General features: G+C 41.2%; 1 protein-coding gene across 6 annotated transcripts in view; it reads left to right on the top strand.

Moving 5' to 3' along the window:
* Window positions 1-12,965, top strand: part of ADD1 (adducin 1) — a 76,586-nt gene that overhangs the window by 29,164 nt on the left and 34,457 nt on the right. For all 6 annotated transcript variants that reach the window (XM_060148827.1, XM_060148828.1, XM_060148826.1 and 3 more), the window contains exons 2-3: window positions 6,109-6,323; window positions 9,336-9,498. In XM_060148827.1, coding sequence (XP_060004810.1) covers window positions 6,129-6,323; window positions 9,336-9,498 — 358 coding nt within the window. In that variant the 5' untranslated portion in view covers window positions 6,109-6,128. The remainder of the gene's footprint in view (window positions 1-6,108; window positions 6,324-9,335; window positions 9,499-12,965) is intronic.

The following is a 12,965-nucleotide window of genomic DNA, read 5'->3' as shown; positions in this document are numbered from 1 at the left end:
CCTCTCCCTGTAGTCTTGTCTGTGTCCAGATGCCCCGTTTGCATGAGGACACCAGTCATATTGGGTTAGGGGCCCACCCTTCTCCAGTATGACATCATCTTAACTAATTACCTCTGCAGTGACCCTGTTTCCAGATAAGGTCACATTCTGAGGTGCTGGGAGTTAAGGCTTTAACATGAATTTGGGGGCGTACAGTTCAACCCATAATACCCTCTCTCTGCTTTTTCTACCTCCCCCTGGACACTTTTGGCCTGCTGATATGTAAGTAGATTTCTCTCATGGCACCAAGAGTATTTGATTACATTTATTTATCTGTGGTCTCCTACTCATTTTGTAACTTTTTATCTCTGCTGCCTTGTACATGATGTGGAAAGTAGCTCTGGTGGAGATATATTAAGTACCTGGAGTTACAGAAATAGAGGAAGATACTGCAGAGGTCACCTCTTATCTTGTTTTCCTATTGACGGTACCAAAGGCTCTCTGGAGTTGGCTGTGAGGTGGCCAGGGACACCAGCAGAGGCTGCCACTTCTGTTACCGTATGAGCATGTTTGATACCTCCTGGTTTATTTTCCATGGCGTGATAGCTCAATATCACCTGGCAGTCTTTATGCTCTCTGAGATTGTTTGAAGAACATTTAGAAACGGAGAAGACCCTCTAGGTCTTCAGCATTCGCCTGACCCAGAGAATTTTGTTAACGGCCACCTTCTTGCTTCAGCCTTTGGTTTGAGTGTTCTGTTTTTAGGGATTCAAAAGTAAATCATGTGAATGGTTGGAATAGTTAGCGGAATGTCTGTGCCAGAAGGGAGATGCCAAGAAATAATTGAATCTGCTCCCAGAGCTTTAGAATTAGCTCTTAGATACGTTAGAGAAAAGAAATTTGTCTGGGTTCTGATCTGAGGTTTAGTTACATGTTAGTGAGGGTGCATTGTCCTGGGACTGGAATACCTTTGCTAAGAAAGAATATTCCAGGGCACGCTTTTTGTTATTTCCAGAATAAATAACATTCTAGGCAGAGTGGTATTTTCTGTGGTGTTAGTAGAAAGGGGAGGTTAATCTTAAAATATCGTTTCATCCCGTATCAGTCATATCTGTCTGAAAGAACATGCTGAAATTTGTTCATCTGAAGGCAGACAGAGACCAGCTTATGAAAGGTCTGGAGGTACTTTATTCTATGAGCAAGGAAAATTATGGAGCATTTCAGACACATACGAAATAGAATAGTATAATGAGCCCTGCTTTATCCTTCATCCAGCTTCAGCAGTTATTAACTCATGGCTGGTCTTGTTTATTTTGTGTAACCCTTACTCTCCCTCGACCCCATATAAGTTTTAGGCAAATTCCAGATGTCATATTATTTCATCCATAAATATTTCTGTATGTATCTAATACAACCATAATAATATCACACCTAAAATTTTTAACAGTAATTCCTTAATGCCATCCAAGTCCACTTGGTGTTCAAATTTCTAATTGTCTCGAATGTCATTTTTAGATTTTTATTTTACAGTTTACTTGAATCAGGATCTGGCAGAGATCCTCCTATTACCTGTTGGGTTTTAAGCAGGGGAATGAATGACATGATCTGACTTATATTTTGAAACTCTCTCTGGCCTCACTGTGAAAAATGGATCGGTGTGGGGGTTGCTAGGAGACTGGAAGTGGAGAAACTAATTAGGAGGCTACTGTGTGTCCAGGAGGTGAGTCGTAATTATCTAGATTAGAGTGATGTGGTGGAGATGGAGAAAAGTGGGTGAATGTGAGATGTAACCCGGGCAGGCCGAGCTTGTTTGTCATGGCTCAGCCAGACTTTTGGGTTCTGCTGGGTGTGTATGTTTGTTTATTTGAAAGTATTGTTCCCAGAGATTTCATTGATTTCAGTATCAACATTTTAAGTTTAGTGAAATCTTAACATTTTTACACAGGTTAAATTACAGCAACTTTATGGAATGCTGAGATAGAGGAACATTAATCCCTACTTCTCTTGAATCAATTTATTCAACTTTAATACAGCTTATTTGCCATTATTATCATCTTGTTTATATGTGACTACAGTGATAATATTGATAACTTTAATAGGAAATTTATAGTTTTTCACTTAAACATGTTACAGTCTCATGTGTATTCTGCTAAAGAATATTCATAGTTTCATAATACTGTATTGAGCAGATTATGTTATAGCCATTCATGTATTATTGGATGTTGATCTTTTAAAATTATTCTAAATAATGTTGCAGGAAGTTTTTTTTTGCATCTGTATTTTTTCCATTTCTTTTTTAAAAATCTGGATTAAGTAATCACTTCTTTGTAGAGATCTTCCTAGAAAAATTTGCTGTCTTAACACACACTTAGAAATGACATCAATGAAACCTGAAGCCGTAATTGACGAAAACCAAGTACAGGCTTTTATTTTTTTAAAGAGTGTCTCTCTCTCTCTCTCTCTCTCTCTCTCTCTTTATTTATTTGGTTGAGCTGGGTCTCTTAGTTACGGCAGGCAGGTTCCTTAGTTGTGGCACACGGGCTCCTTAGCCGTGGAATGCAAATTCTTAGTTGTGGCATGCATGTGGGATCTAGTTCCCTGGGCAGGGATCGAACCTGGGCCCCCTGCATTGGGAGGGCAGAGTCCTAGCCGCTGCGCCACCAAGGAAGTCCCCAAGTACAGGTTTTGTACGTTAAAAGTTGGAATTATGTTTATTCTTGGTTATTGGGCTCAGAATATGTATACTTTGATTTAAGTTTATAGACTTCCTTATTGAAGGGAGACCACATGCATATCTGGTCTTCAGTCTTTATCTTCTCCCATTCATATGGCAATTTGTAATAAAATGAGAGAAATCTCTGCCTTATCATCAGCATGTTGGTTTTACAAAGATTCTTTTCTTTCAGTCAGCTCTGGGAACCAGGAAGAAGCTATAGTTGCCTCTAAAATGTTCCCCTGTGTCCTTATTTACTGATGAAAATAGCTTAAAATTAGGACTCATTTGATAATAGAGAACTCATAATACTGTATATCCTATTGTCTTTTTTTTTTTTTTAAATTTTTGGCCACACCGCATGGCATGCGGGTCCCCAACCAGGTATCGAACCTGAGCCCTCTGCAGTGGAAGAGTGGAGTCTTAACCACTGAACCGTCAGGGAGTCCCTTTTTTGTTTTTTTGAAATGCTGAAGTGGAACATTTTTATCGTGGGCTCAGAATGGTCAGCTTCTTTTATATCTAATGAAGAAATGTCAGATAACCGTTAATAATGTTTTTGTTCTTTGGGTCCTTCTTTTAGAACAAACTAGGTTAAAGTAAACAGATGACACTAAACATTTTAAAGGATATGTTCAGAGAAGGGTAAGTTTTAAAGACTATGTTTTAGGTCATTGGTTCACTTATTCTGTTTTATTGCCTTTTAGTCACTGATTGTTTTCATACTTTGTCTTTAAGTCCTTGAAATAGTGTCACTTCAAGTATGCTCTTCTATCATATCTTTAGATTTCAGAAAAGCAATATCCAAATCGATCTTTTTCTTTAAAAAAATGTTCAACTGATTCTTTGGCTTTTGGTACCACAAAATATATATTTTTAATAAACTATTCTTTAAAGCCTTACTATTCAAATTGCTGTCTGAGTCCAGTGGCATTGGTATCACTTGGGAGCTCATGAGACATGCAGGATCTCAGGCCCCATCTCAGACCTACTGGATATGAATTTGTATCTTAACATGATTCTTAGGCGATTCATATGCACATTAAAAAGCTAATAATGCCAGCCCCAGATTCCTGGTTGGATCCTCCTGTTCAAGGCATCTATGCCCTCAATTCCATCACTTTGGGAACATTGTTTCCTCTCACTGTCACCATCATCATCATTTACAACATAGCTTTAGAGGTTAGGAACAGGAGTTCTGCATCCAGGAGGGCTGCATTAGAATCCCAGACATGTTAACTTCCTAGCTGGGTGACCTAAGTTCCCTTATCTGTAAAGTGAGAAAAACAGTAGTATATTGACAAATAGGGGAGATGAGAGGATCAAATACAGGTAAAGAACAAAGTCTAGCGTACAGTTCTGGCTGCTTTCATTCTCCTTCCCCTTATCACAAACATTATTTTAGATATCTATTGCAGCATAACAAACCATCCCAGGACTTTGCAGCTTAAAATAATTATTTTATTATTCATATTTCATGATTTTGTGGGTCAGGAATTTAGGCAAGGCACAACTGGGCAGTTCTGTTCTATGTGGCATCTACTGAGGTCACTTGATGACTTTCAAGTTTTTTAATTGTTATTTTAATTAAGTTGTATATTCTGGATGTAAACCTTTTCTCAGATATATGATTTGTAAATTTTTTTCCATTTTATGGGTTGTCTTTTCACTTTTTTATGTATCCTTTGAAGCACAAATGTTTTTAATTTTTAGGAAGTCCAGATTATCTTTTTTCTTTTGTTGCTGTCTTTTTGGTGTCACATAAGACTTTGCCTAAACCAGGGTCTCTTAGATTCACTCCTTTACTTTCTTGTAAGTATTCTGTAGTTTTTGCTGTTACATTTAGGTCTGTGTTCGGTTTGGACTGAATTTTTGTACACGGTGTAAGAAGGAGCACCATTTACTTTTTTAGTTGCTAATTTAATCACCTCTTTTAAATCCCCACGTTGCTTATCCTCTGTGGCTTGAGGAACTGTTGTTCACTCACTCGCCATTAAAACTCTCTGCCTGTGGGTTCTGAGACTATTTCTCACCTTGTGTCTTTATCCTTTCTTTCTTGTTCTTAATTTATTCAAGACTTTTTAGTTACATACCAGCTATATGGCAAAATCGGTTCTGGGTGCTGGTTCTGCTCCATCTTGTCAACTTACATGCTTCTGCTGGCCAGTTTCCTCTCCTCTCCTGGCCCCACCTCTGTGCTGATGACTTCCACAGCAGCACCTCCGCCTTTCTCAGTGAGTCTGTCTCCACTTCTGGACTGTGAGTCCAGCTTCCTTAGAGTGAGGACTACATCTGATTAATTTTGTGCCCAGCACAGTGGACGTAAAAGATGCTCAGTAAACATTGCATATATATATTGTTAAAGCTGTCATTCAGTGGGTTATAAAAGCAGAATGAACTATTTGTATGATTAGTAAAGGTGCTATTTAGAGATTTATAGTTAAAAGATGAATATAATTTAGTGTGTTCAAAACAGCATTTCAAATAAAAGATTGGGATTAAAAAGAGTGTAAAGTGGGACTTCCCTGGTGGTCCAGTGGTTAAGACTCTGAGCTCCCCAGGCAGGGGGCCTGGGTTCAATCCCTGGTCAGGGAACTACATCCTGCATGCCGCAACTAAAAGATCCCCCATGCCGCAATTAAAAGATTCCCCCATGCTGCAACTAAAGATCCCGCACGCTGCAACAAAGATGCCGTATGTTGCAACCAAGACCTGGCGCAGCCAAATAAATAAATAAGTTTTTTTTTAAAAAAAAAAGACTGTAAAGTAAGTAGCCATATTAGCAGATGTTTAAATTTGAGCCATTTGGGCATCTTTTCAGGTTATTCACAAACTCAAGGACATGCTGACATTTTCTGAGCCTACTATTATTGTTCTTTGAACCAAGAAGGTGATGTTGATGAAGAGCATTTTCCATTTGCATGAATACAGATGTGTGAGCGGCTTCTCTCCTTTGACCTGTGTGGCAAATCCTTTGCAGAGTTGCCACCAGTACTTTTTGGGGACAATATCATGAATCACATTTCTCCAGAAATGAACTGTGCTGCTTTTAGAAGATCCTGTCTGTTTGGGACAATATGTTGACTTGAAACTATCTTGTGGTCAAAATTTTCATATCTAATTATATTTTTTCAGTTTGTCAGAGGATATACTAGCTTTGTTATTGTTTTCTTGTTGTCTGCTGAAGAACAGTGGCAAGGACAAAAACTGCCCTTGTTGGTGGACAGGTGGGCGATGGCTGACCAGCCACGTGCCTCAGAAGCCACAAAGAAGCATCACACGTCATGGCTCTGACTGGTCAGTCAGTCAGGGCATCCTCATGCTGGAGACTGTATTTATCAGGCTGATGTTCTCATTATGAAATGCTACTGGACATTGATTCAAAAACAATACTGTCTTTTGTTTTGATTCTGTAGGAACCTAGAAAGATTGTGCAATGAATGGTGATACTCGGGCTGCAGTGGTGACCTCACCACCCCCGACCACAGCCCCTCACAAAGAGAGGTATTTCGACAGAGTGGATGAGAACAATCCAGAATACTTGCGAGAGAGGAACATGGCACCAGACCTTCGCCAGGACTTCAATATGATGGAGCAAAAAAAGAGGGTGTCCATGATTCTGCAAAGTCCCGTAAGAGAAGCTTTGTCTCTGACCAAGTGTCCTCTTCCTTCTTCCACTACTTCAGCTCTTATGCTCTGTTGTATGTGTCATAGTCCGTTTACCTTAACACAGGAAATCAGTGCCTCGTATATATGTATGGCTGTTAAAGAGTTCAGTTTAGTTCAAGTTATCAGACACACAAATGAAAAATCTTCATTATCGTAAAGGATAGGAGGTGTTCATTTCTCCTTTTCACTCTCTCACTGCTTCGCCAGAGAGTCTTTATAACGACCATTTGAAAATTACTCTTTCCTCCAAAACACCTAGCTTGGTGCTGGGCACTTAGTAGGTCTCAGCAACACCTGATTGTTGATTGATTTTACCTTTAGTTATGGTCGGCATTTGAACCACAGTCACGCCCAACTGTCTTCTGTTTGCATCTTTAGGTAAAGTAGTGCTGTTTTCATAGTTTTTTCATGTTGATGCTGCTGTCATTATGTGTGCTTCATTCTTTTTATCCTTTTAATCTGTTCTTGTTTTATTTCCTTAATATTTTGGGGTATCACTTGGCAGATAATTCATTTGAGTTATTTTTTTAAATGTTGATCATCTCTGTCTGCAAGGAACCGGGTACTTAGCATACAAAGCTTATTTGTTTGGTTGTTATTATTATTCATATATTATTCCTCAATAATATAACTTACAGTAAAGTACACAAGTCTTAAGTGTACAGCTTGATGAATTTTGACATATGTATAACACCTGTGTAAACGCCCAGATCAAGTCTCAGACTTTACATTGTAGTCGAAGGAGATAACCAAGGAGCAACAAATAGAAGCACAGTGCAGGAAACAGCTGGATGATTAGATTGAGTGTGACTGGGTAGAACAAACCTCTCTGAGTGAGGAAGATTTGACCTGAACTCTGAATGACAGGAAGGAGCCGGCCATGCAGGGATGGGGGAGAAGCAGACATGAAATTCCCAGGACAGGAATGAGCTTGAAGAGTCCAAGGGCAGCCAGTGTGGTCTGGGCATAGGAAGCGGGAGTGCGGGGTGTGTGAGATTGGAGAGGGAGGAAGGGGCAGTTGCCTCAGAGGCTGTGTCAGCCCAGCTCAGGGTACGGTGCAGATGGGAACGGCACGCTTCAGTCTTTGAGTAACTCATTCTGGGTTGGTATACAGAGAGCACCGTAAAGGGCAAGAGAATAAGGTGTCTTTCCAAGCAAGAGGTAGTGGTAGCTTGGGCCAGAGTGGTGGTGGTAGAGGTGGAGAGAGGTAAACTCATTTGTGTTCTGTTTTGAAGGTGGAATAAATAGGACTTGCTGATGGATGGGGAGGAAGAGGTGAGGGAAAAAAAGGAATCAGGATAACATCTAGACTTGGCTTGAGCAGTTTTCCTGTGTAAAAGCAACAAGAAACCAAGTGAAAATCACTAAGGATAGAGTGAAGAAGCTAAACTTTCAGTACCGAGTATGTGCCAGGCACTGTGCTGGGGGCACTGGGGATGCCAAGTCCCTACCCACAGGGGTCAAGAATACAGTCAGCATCAAAATGTTACTGACCCACATGCACTGTGGGGTCTGGGAACAGAGAAAGAACCCTAGAGGAAAGACTGGTAAGGCCTGGGCTTTACTGAGTAGAATGTACCCGGTGTTGGTTTTTTGGTTTTAGGAGCGTGGATCGTTCAACTGCAGTAAGGAGTGGGAAGGCCCACCCTGTGTGTACAGATGCTGACAGTTGGGAGATGTGCGAGGGAACCTGTGGAAGTTTCCTTCAGACTGATTCTCTGTTCTCAGTGGAATAACAAGTGGAGGCATCTGCTTAGAATGGGCACGGGGAGTGGTGTAGAGAAGGCATGGAGAGTAGGCGAGAGAATGGGCAAGAAAGGTCAGGAATGATCCCTGGGTTAATGTCAAGGGTGCACTCAGGTCAGTGGTCATGGATTTACAGTGAGACAGTGCGGTACGGTGTTCGTTTTTGCCCCCCAGCCACTTTCAGCAGCGTGAATAGAAAGGGTGTGAAGAGTTGAACTTAACATGGGGTTGGGATTTTGCCAGATGAAATGGTAGAGAGTTGAAGTTGTAAGCAAGGGAATGGCTATAGTTTTAAACCAAGGGCCTAAGCTGAGTGAGAGAGGTCAGGACACAGGGAAGGTACGGGATGGTGATAAGGTCTTAGGATCAAGACGGACACTAGGAGAGGGTGTTTGGAGAGCATGTGCTTGGCTCCGAGACTGAAGAGGGGCCCAGTTACTAGAAATGAGCAGGTCTCTAGGGCATGACCATGGAAATAGGAGGCCGGGGTGAATTGGATGACACAGTCGTTGGAGGAGAGGCGATCAGGGAGCTGAGAGGGGAGGGTGTGGATATTTAACCATCCGGAGTTAGGACCAAGCAAGCAAGCAGGCAAGGTCATTGGCTGGTGACTGCTGGTTGAGGAAAGAGTCTGGGGTCCAGATGGGTGGCTCCAGGCCTCACTCACTGGTAGTTGCTAAGCGCAGCTCCATACTGTGCACATATAGGTCATCTGGAATGCTGTTGATACAGAGGGTCCTTTGTACTGTGGATTTTTTCTTTTTGTTTTCCTTACTAAGTTTTAAGTTCCTGATGGCAAAGCCATTTTCTTCCTATGTGTCCTCAGTGCCTAGAACAGTGTCAGGTGTTGTAAGGTGACTCAGGGTATTTAATCAGTCCCCTACTGTTTAAAATGTAGACTGTTACCTGTTTTCCCTTTTATTGGTAATAATGCTGGAATGAGCATCCTTATGAATAAGTCTTTGAGCACATCTGTGATGAGTTCCTTAGAAAAGATTCCTAGGAATAGGATGCCTGTTCAAATTTTTAAGCTTTTATCTTGTTAAATTACTGTCCAGAAAGAATGTACTTATTTATGCTCCAGGTAGTGATATATTGAGACTATCCATTTGCCTTTCCAGCACTGGATGAAAACAAACAGAAAATTAGTCTATGCGATAGTTACCCTTGCCTTCCCAAGGAACAGAAAAGAAACGATATCTCATTGTTTTAATTTGCCTTTTATTAGGCTTTCTGTGAAGAATTGGAATCAATGATACAGGAACAATTTAAGAAGGGGAAGAATCCCACAGGCCTATTGGCATTACAGCAGATTGCAGATTTTATGACCACGAATGTACCGAATGTCTACCCGGCAGCTCCGCAGGGAGGGATGGCTGCCTTAAACATGAGTGAGTAGTTCCTGACTTGGTATACATTCTTTGTCATTTTCCGGGTAAAATTTCCTAATATTTTCCAATGTGAAATAGATGAGCACACACTATGTAATACATAGAATTGAGGTTTTTTTAAAAATTGAGTTTTAGTTGTAGTAAAAGATAGGCCTAAAAATGTCTTGACTATAGAGGGCTCCTTTTTTATGAGCCAGTGGGACTGTTATTTCTCAGGCAGGTAACTTTTTATGTGGCTTCTCAGACCCTTTATGAATTAAAAAAAAAAAACTAATTAGAAATAATGCTTGGGGAGTAGCACATTGATTTTGATTTTGCCTGAACTTATTTCAGTCAAGCCAACATTTCTTTTTTTTTTTTAAATAAATTTATTTATTTCATTTTAAATTTTTGGCTGTGTTGGGTCTTCGTTGCTGCACGCGGGCTTTCTCTAGTTGTGACGAGCAGGGGCTACTGTTGGTTGCGGTGCGTGGGCTTCTCATTACGGTGGTTTCTCTTGTTGTGGAGCACGGGCTCTAGGCGCACGGGGTTCAGTAGTTGTGGCTCATGGTCTCTAGAGCGCAGGCTCAGTAGTTGTGGTGCATGGGCTTAGTTGCTCCGCGGCATGTGGGATCTTCCCGGACCAGGGCTCAAACCCGTGTCCCCTGCATTGGCAGGCGGATTCTTAACCACTGCGCCACCAGGGAAGCCCCAAGCCAACATTTCTTATCCACCATTCCTCACTGCTCTTTGCAAATGAATGAGAAACAGAAAAATTCCAAAAGAAAGCTAGAAGAAAACTGTTGGGTGGGTGAATGTGAGCAAAGTTAGTTAGCAAAGATAGTTGTGCAGAGATGGCGCTTTGCCGTGGCTGTTGAATTTGTAAACGTTAACATGACAAGGTGGAGCCCAGGGTACCTTGAGCATCAGCTAATGTGACCTGCTGTGTACTGTGCCCTGGATCAGTCTCTGATGTTTCTAGTTGGATAATCAGCTTCTGACTACCAACTTAAGGTATTGGTTTGCGTTAGATCACCTGCCATGTGCTATTTACCTGTCTGTTCTCTGGTATTCTTAGAAGTTGATTGACATTCACCTGAGTGATAATATCATTAATGTCCAGAGAGTGTTAAAAATCACATGTAATTTACTAGCTCACACTTCCATCCTGAAGTTGAATGGTAGTCACTAGGTTTTCATGTTTTCACATGGATTCTTTTTTATTTATTTATTTAATTTTATTTTTGGCTGCGGTGGGTCTTTGTTGCTGCACGCGGGCTTTCTCTAGTTGCGGCGAGCGGGGGCTACTCTTTGTTGTGGTGCACAGGCTTCTCATTGCAGTGGCTTCTCTTGTTGCAGAGCACAGGCTCTAGGCGCATGGGCTTCAGTAGTTGTGTTGCGTGGGTTCAGTAGTTGTGGCCCACGGGCTCTAGAGCGCAGGCTCAGTAGTTGTGGCGCATGGCTTAGTAGCTCCACGGCATGTGGGATCTTCCTGGACCAGGGGTCGAACCCGTGTCCCCTGCATTGGCAGGCGAATTCTTAACCACTGCACCACCAGGGAAGTCCTCACATGGATTCTTAATGGATTCTAGTGATATTTATATGAATTAGATAATAAAGGACAATGTAATATATTTACTCACATATTGTTTTCTAGTCAGAGATAAAGGAAATTTTAATAGTGCCACACCAAAAAAAGAAGGAAGAAAAAAATCTAGTTTTAATTGTATCTAATAGTTTACTTCTCACATATAAAAAATTTTAATGTGAATTTTAACCTTTGTTGTGGAATATAATGTATGTAGATGGCATAGAACAAAAAGATATATAACGTATGAATGGTTTAAGGTGAACGCCTTTATAACCAGCACCCTGGTTAAGAAATAAAGTTTTATCAGTTGCTTGCCCTCTTAAAAGGAATCACCGTCTTGACTTGAATGGTATCACTGCCTTGCTTTTCTTTATAGTTTTATCATCCAAATGGTTATACTTAAATATATTATGGTTTAGTATTTGTCTTTTTTTACTTACTGTCTCTTCAGCATTTTTAAAGCTACAAGTTGCCCCTCCATCTCTCTTTTTCTCCTCGCACTTTAAAGGAAATGGGTTTTGTTGACCTGTAGAGTTTGCTACAGTCTTGAATTTTACTGATGCCATCTCCATGGTGCCCATTATATTCTTTTTTCTTTTGTATTTACAGTAAATTGGTAGCTGGGTCTAGAAGCTTGGCTGTATTTGGATTTTGTTCTTTGGCAAGCTCACTGCATAGGTGGCACTGTGTTCTACCCGCAGGCACATAAGCCTGCTTGTTGCCATTTGTGCTGTAGCAGCCATCATTGCTCAATGCCTAGATCCGTTAATTTAACAAAGGTTCCAAGATGGTGATATTTTAATTTTGTCATTCCTTCTTCTGTATTTACTAGTTAGAACATTTCTGTAAAGAGAAACTTCTCTGGGAAATGGGGCATGACCAGAAAGGGGGCCGCCTCATTCTCTGTCACTCAACACATGATTGCAGGGAGGCTGGTGCTAAACCATTCATAGATGACCTGCTTGTTGGTCAGGGTTTCATACGGAGCAGAGCAGCTTCCTTGCTGAGATCTATTGGAAGTCAGCCCTCAACCCACACGCACAAAAAGAAACTTCCTCTCAGCTCTTTTGCTTACCCCGTGGTACGGTTTGTATAAAGGTAACCGTTCAAAACGAGAAGTTGGTTTCCTGTCATCTTCTAAAGTGACCAATTACTATTTCTTTAATATTATTTTGAATGCATAGGTTTTTAAAAAAATTTATTTATTTGGTTGTGTCGGGTCTTAGTTGTGGCAGGCAGGCTCCTTAGTTGCAGCTCACAGGCTCCATAGTTGAGGCTCGAGGGCTCCTGTGGCTCGCCGGCTCCTTAGTTGCGGCACATGGGCTCCATAGTTGTGGCATGCGGGCTCCTTAATTGCAGCTTGTGGGCTCCTTAGTTGCGGCTCGCTGGCTTCCTTAGTTTTGTGGCATGAGAACTCTTAGTTGCAGCATGCATGTGGGATCTAGTTCCCGGACCAGGGATCGAACCCGGGCCCCCTGCATTGGGAGCACAAAGTCTTAACCACTGCGCCACCAGGGAAGTCCCTGCAGAGATTTAAATATATTTAATGTGTTTCAAAACATTGCAGTTATCCTTTTTGATACTACTCACATTGTCCCACCTTTGACTAAAGAGAACCTCTCCAAGTTGACTCCTGAGCCTAGTAGTCTTTGACAGCTTCCAGGCCACCTCCTGTAGGAGATGTTCTAGGCTCATCTTGTACATTTCCTGCCCCAGATCTGGAGTCAGCCATTTCTCTAAGAAACCTTGATTTCTTTTTGTGAGAAATGAAATTTTAGTCTGGGTGCTAGAAATGCTCTTTGCTACCGACTGGTTAGTTATTCTTTTTAGACCTTTTTAGTGGATAGAGCTAGGAAATATAAATTACCTTTTGGAGATTTCCTAAGAATCCACCTGC

Source organism: Lagenorhynchus albirostris, chromosome 4 (assembly GCF_949774975.1).
Source record: "Lagenorhynchus albirostris chromosome 4, mLagAlb1.1, whole genome shotgun sequence".
In the NCBI taxonomy this organism is placed as follows: Eukaryota; Metazoa; Chordata; class Mammalia; order Artiodactyla; family Delphinidae; genus Lagenorhynchus; species Lagenorhynchus albirostris.
Note: the sequence above shows the minus strand (reverse complement) of the source record. Positions and strands in the feature narration are given on the sequence as shown.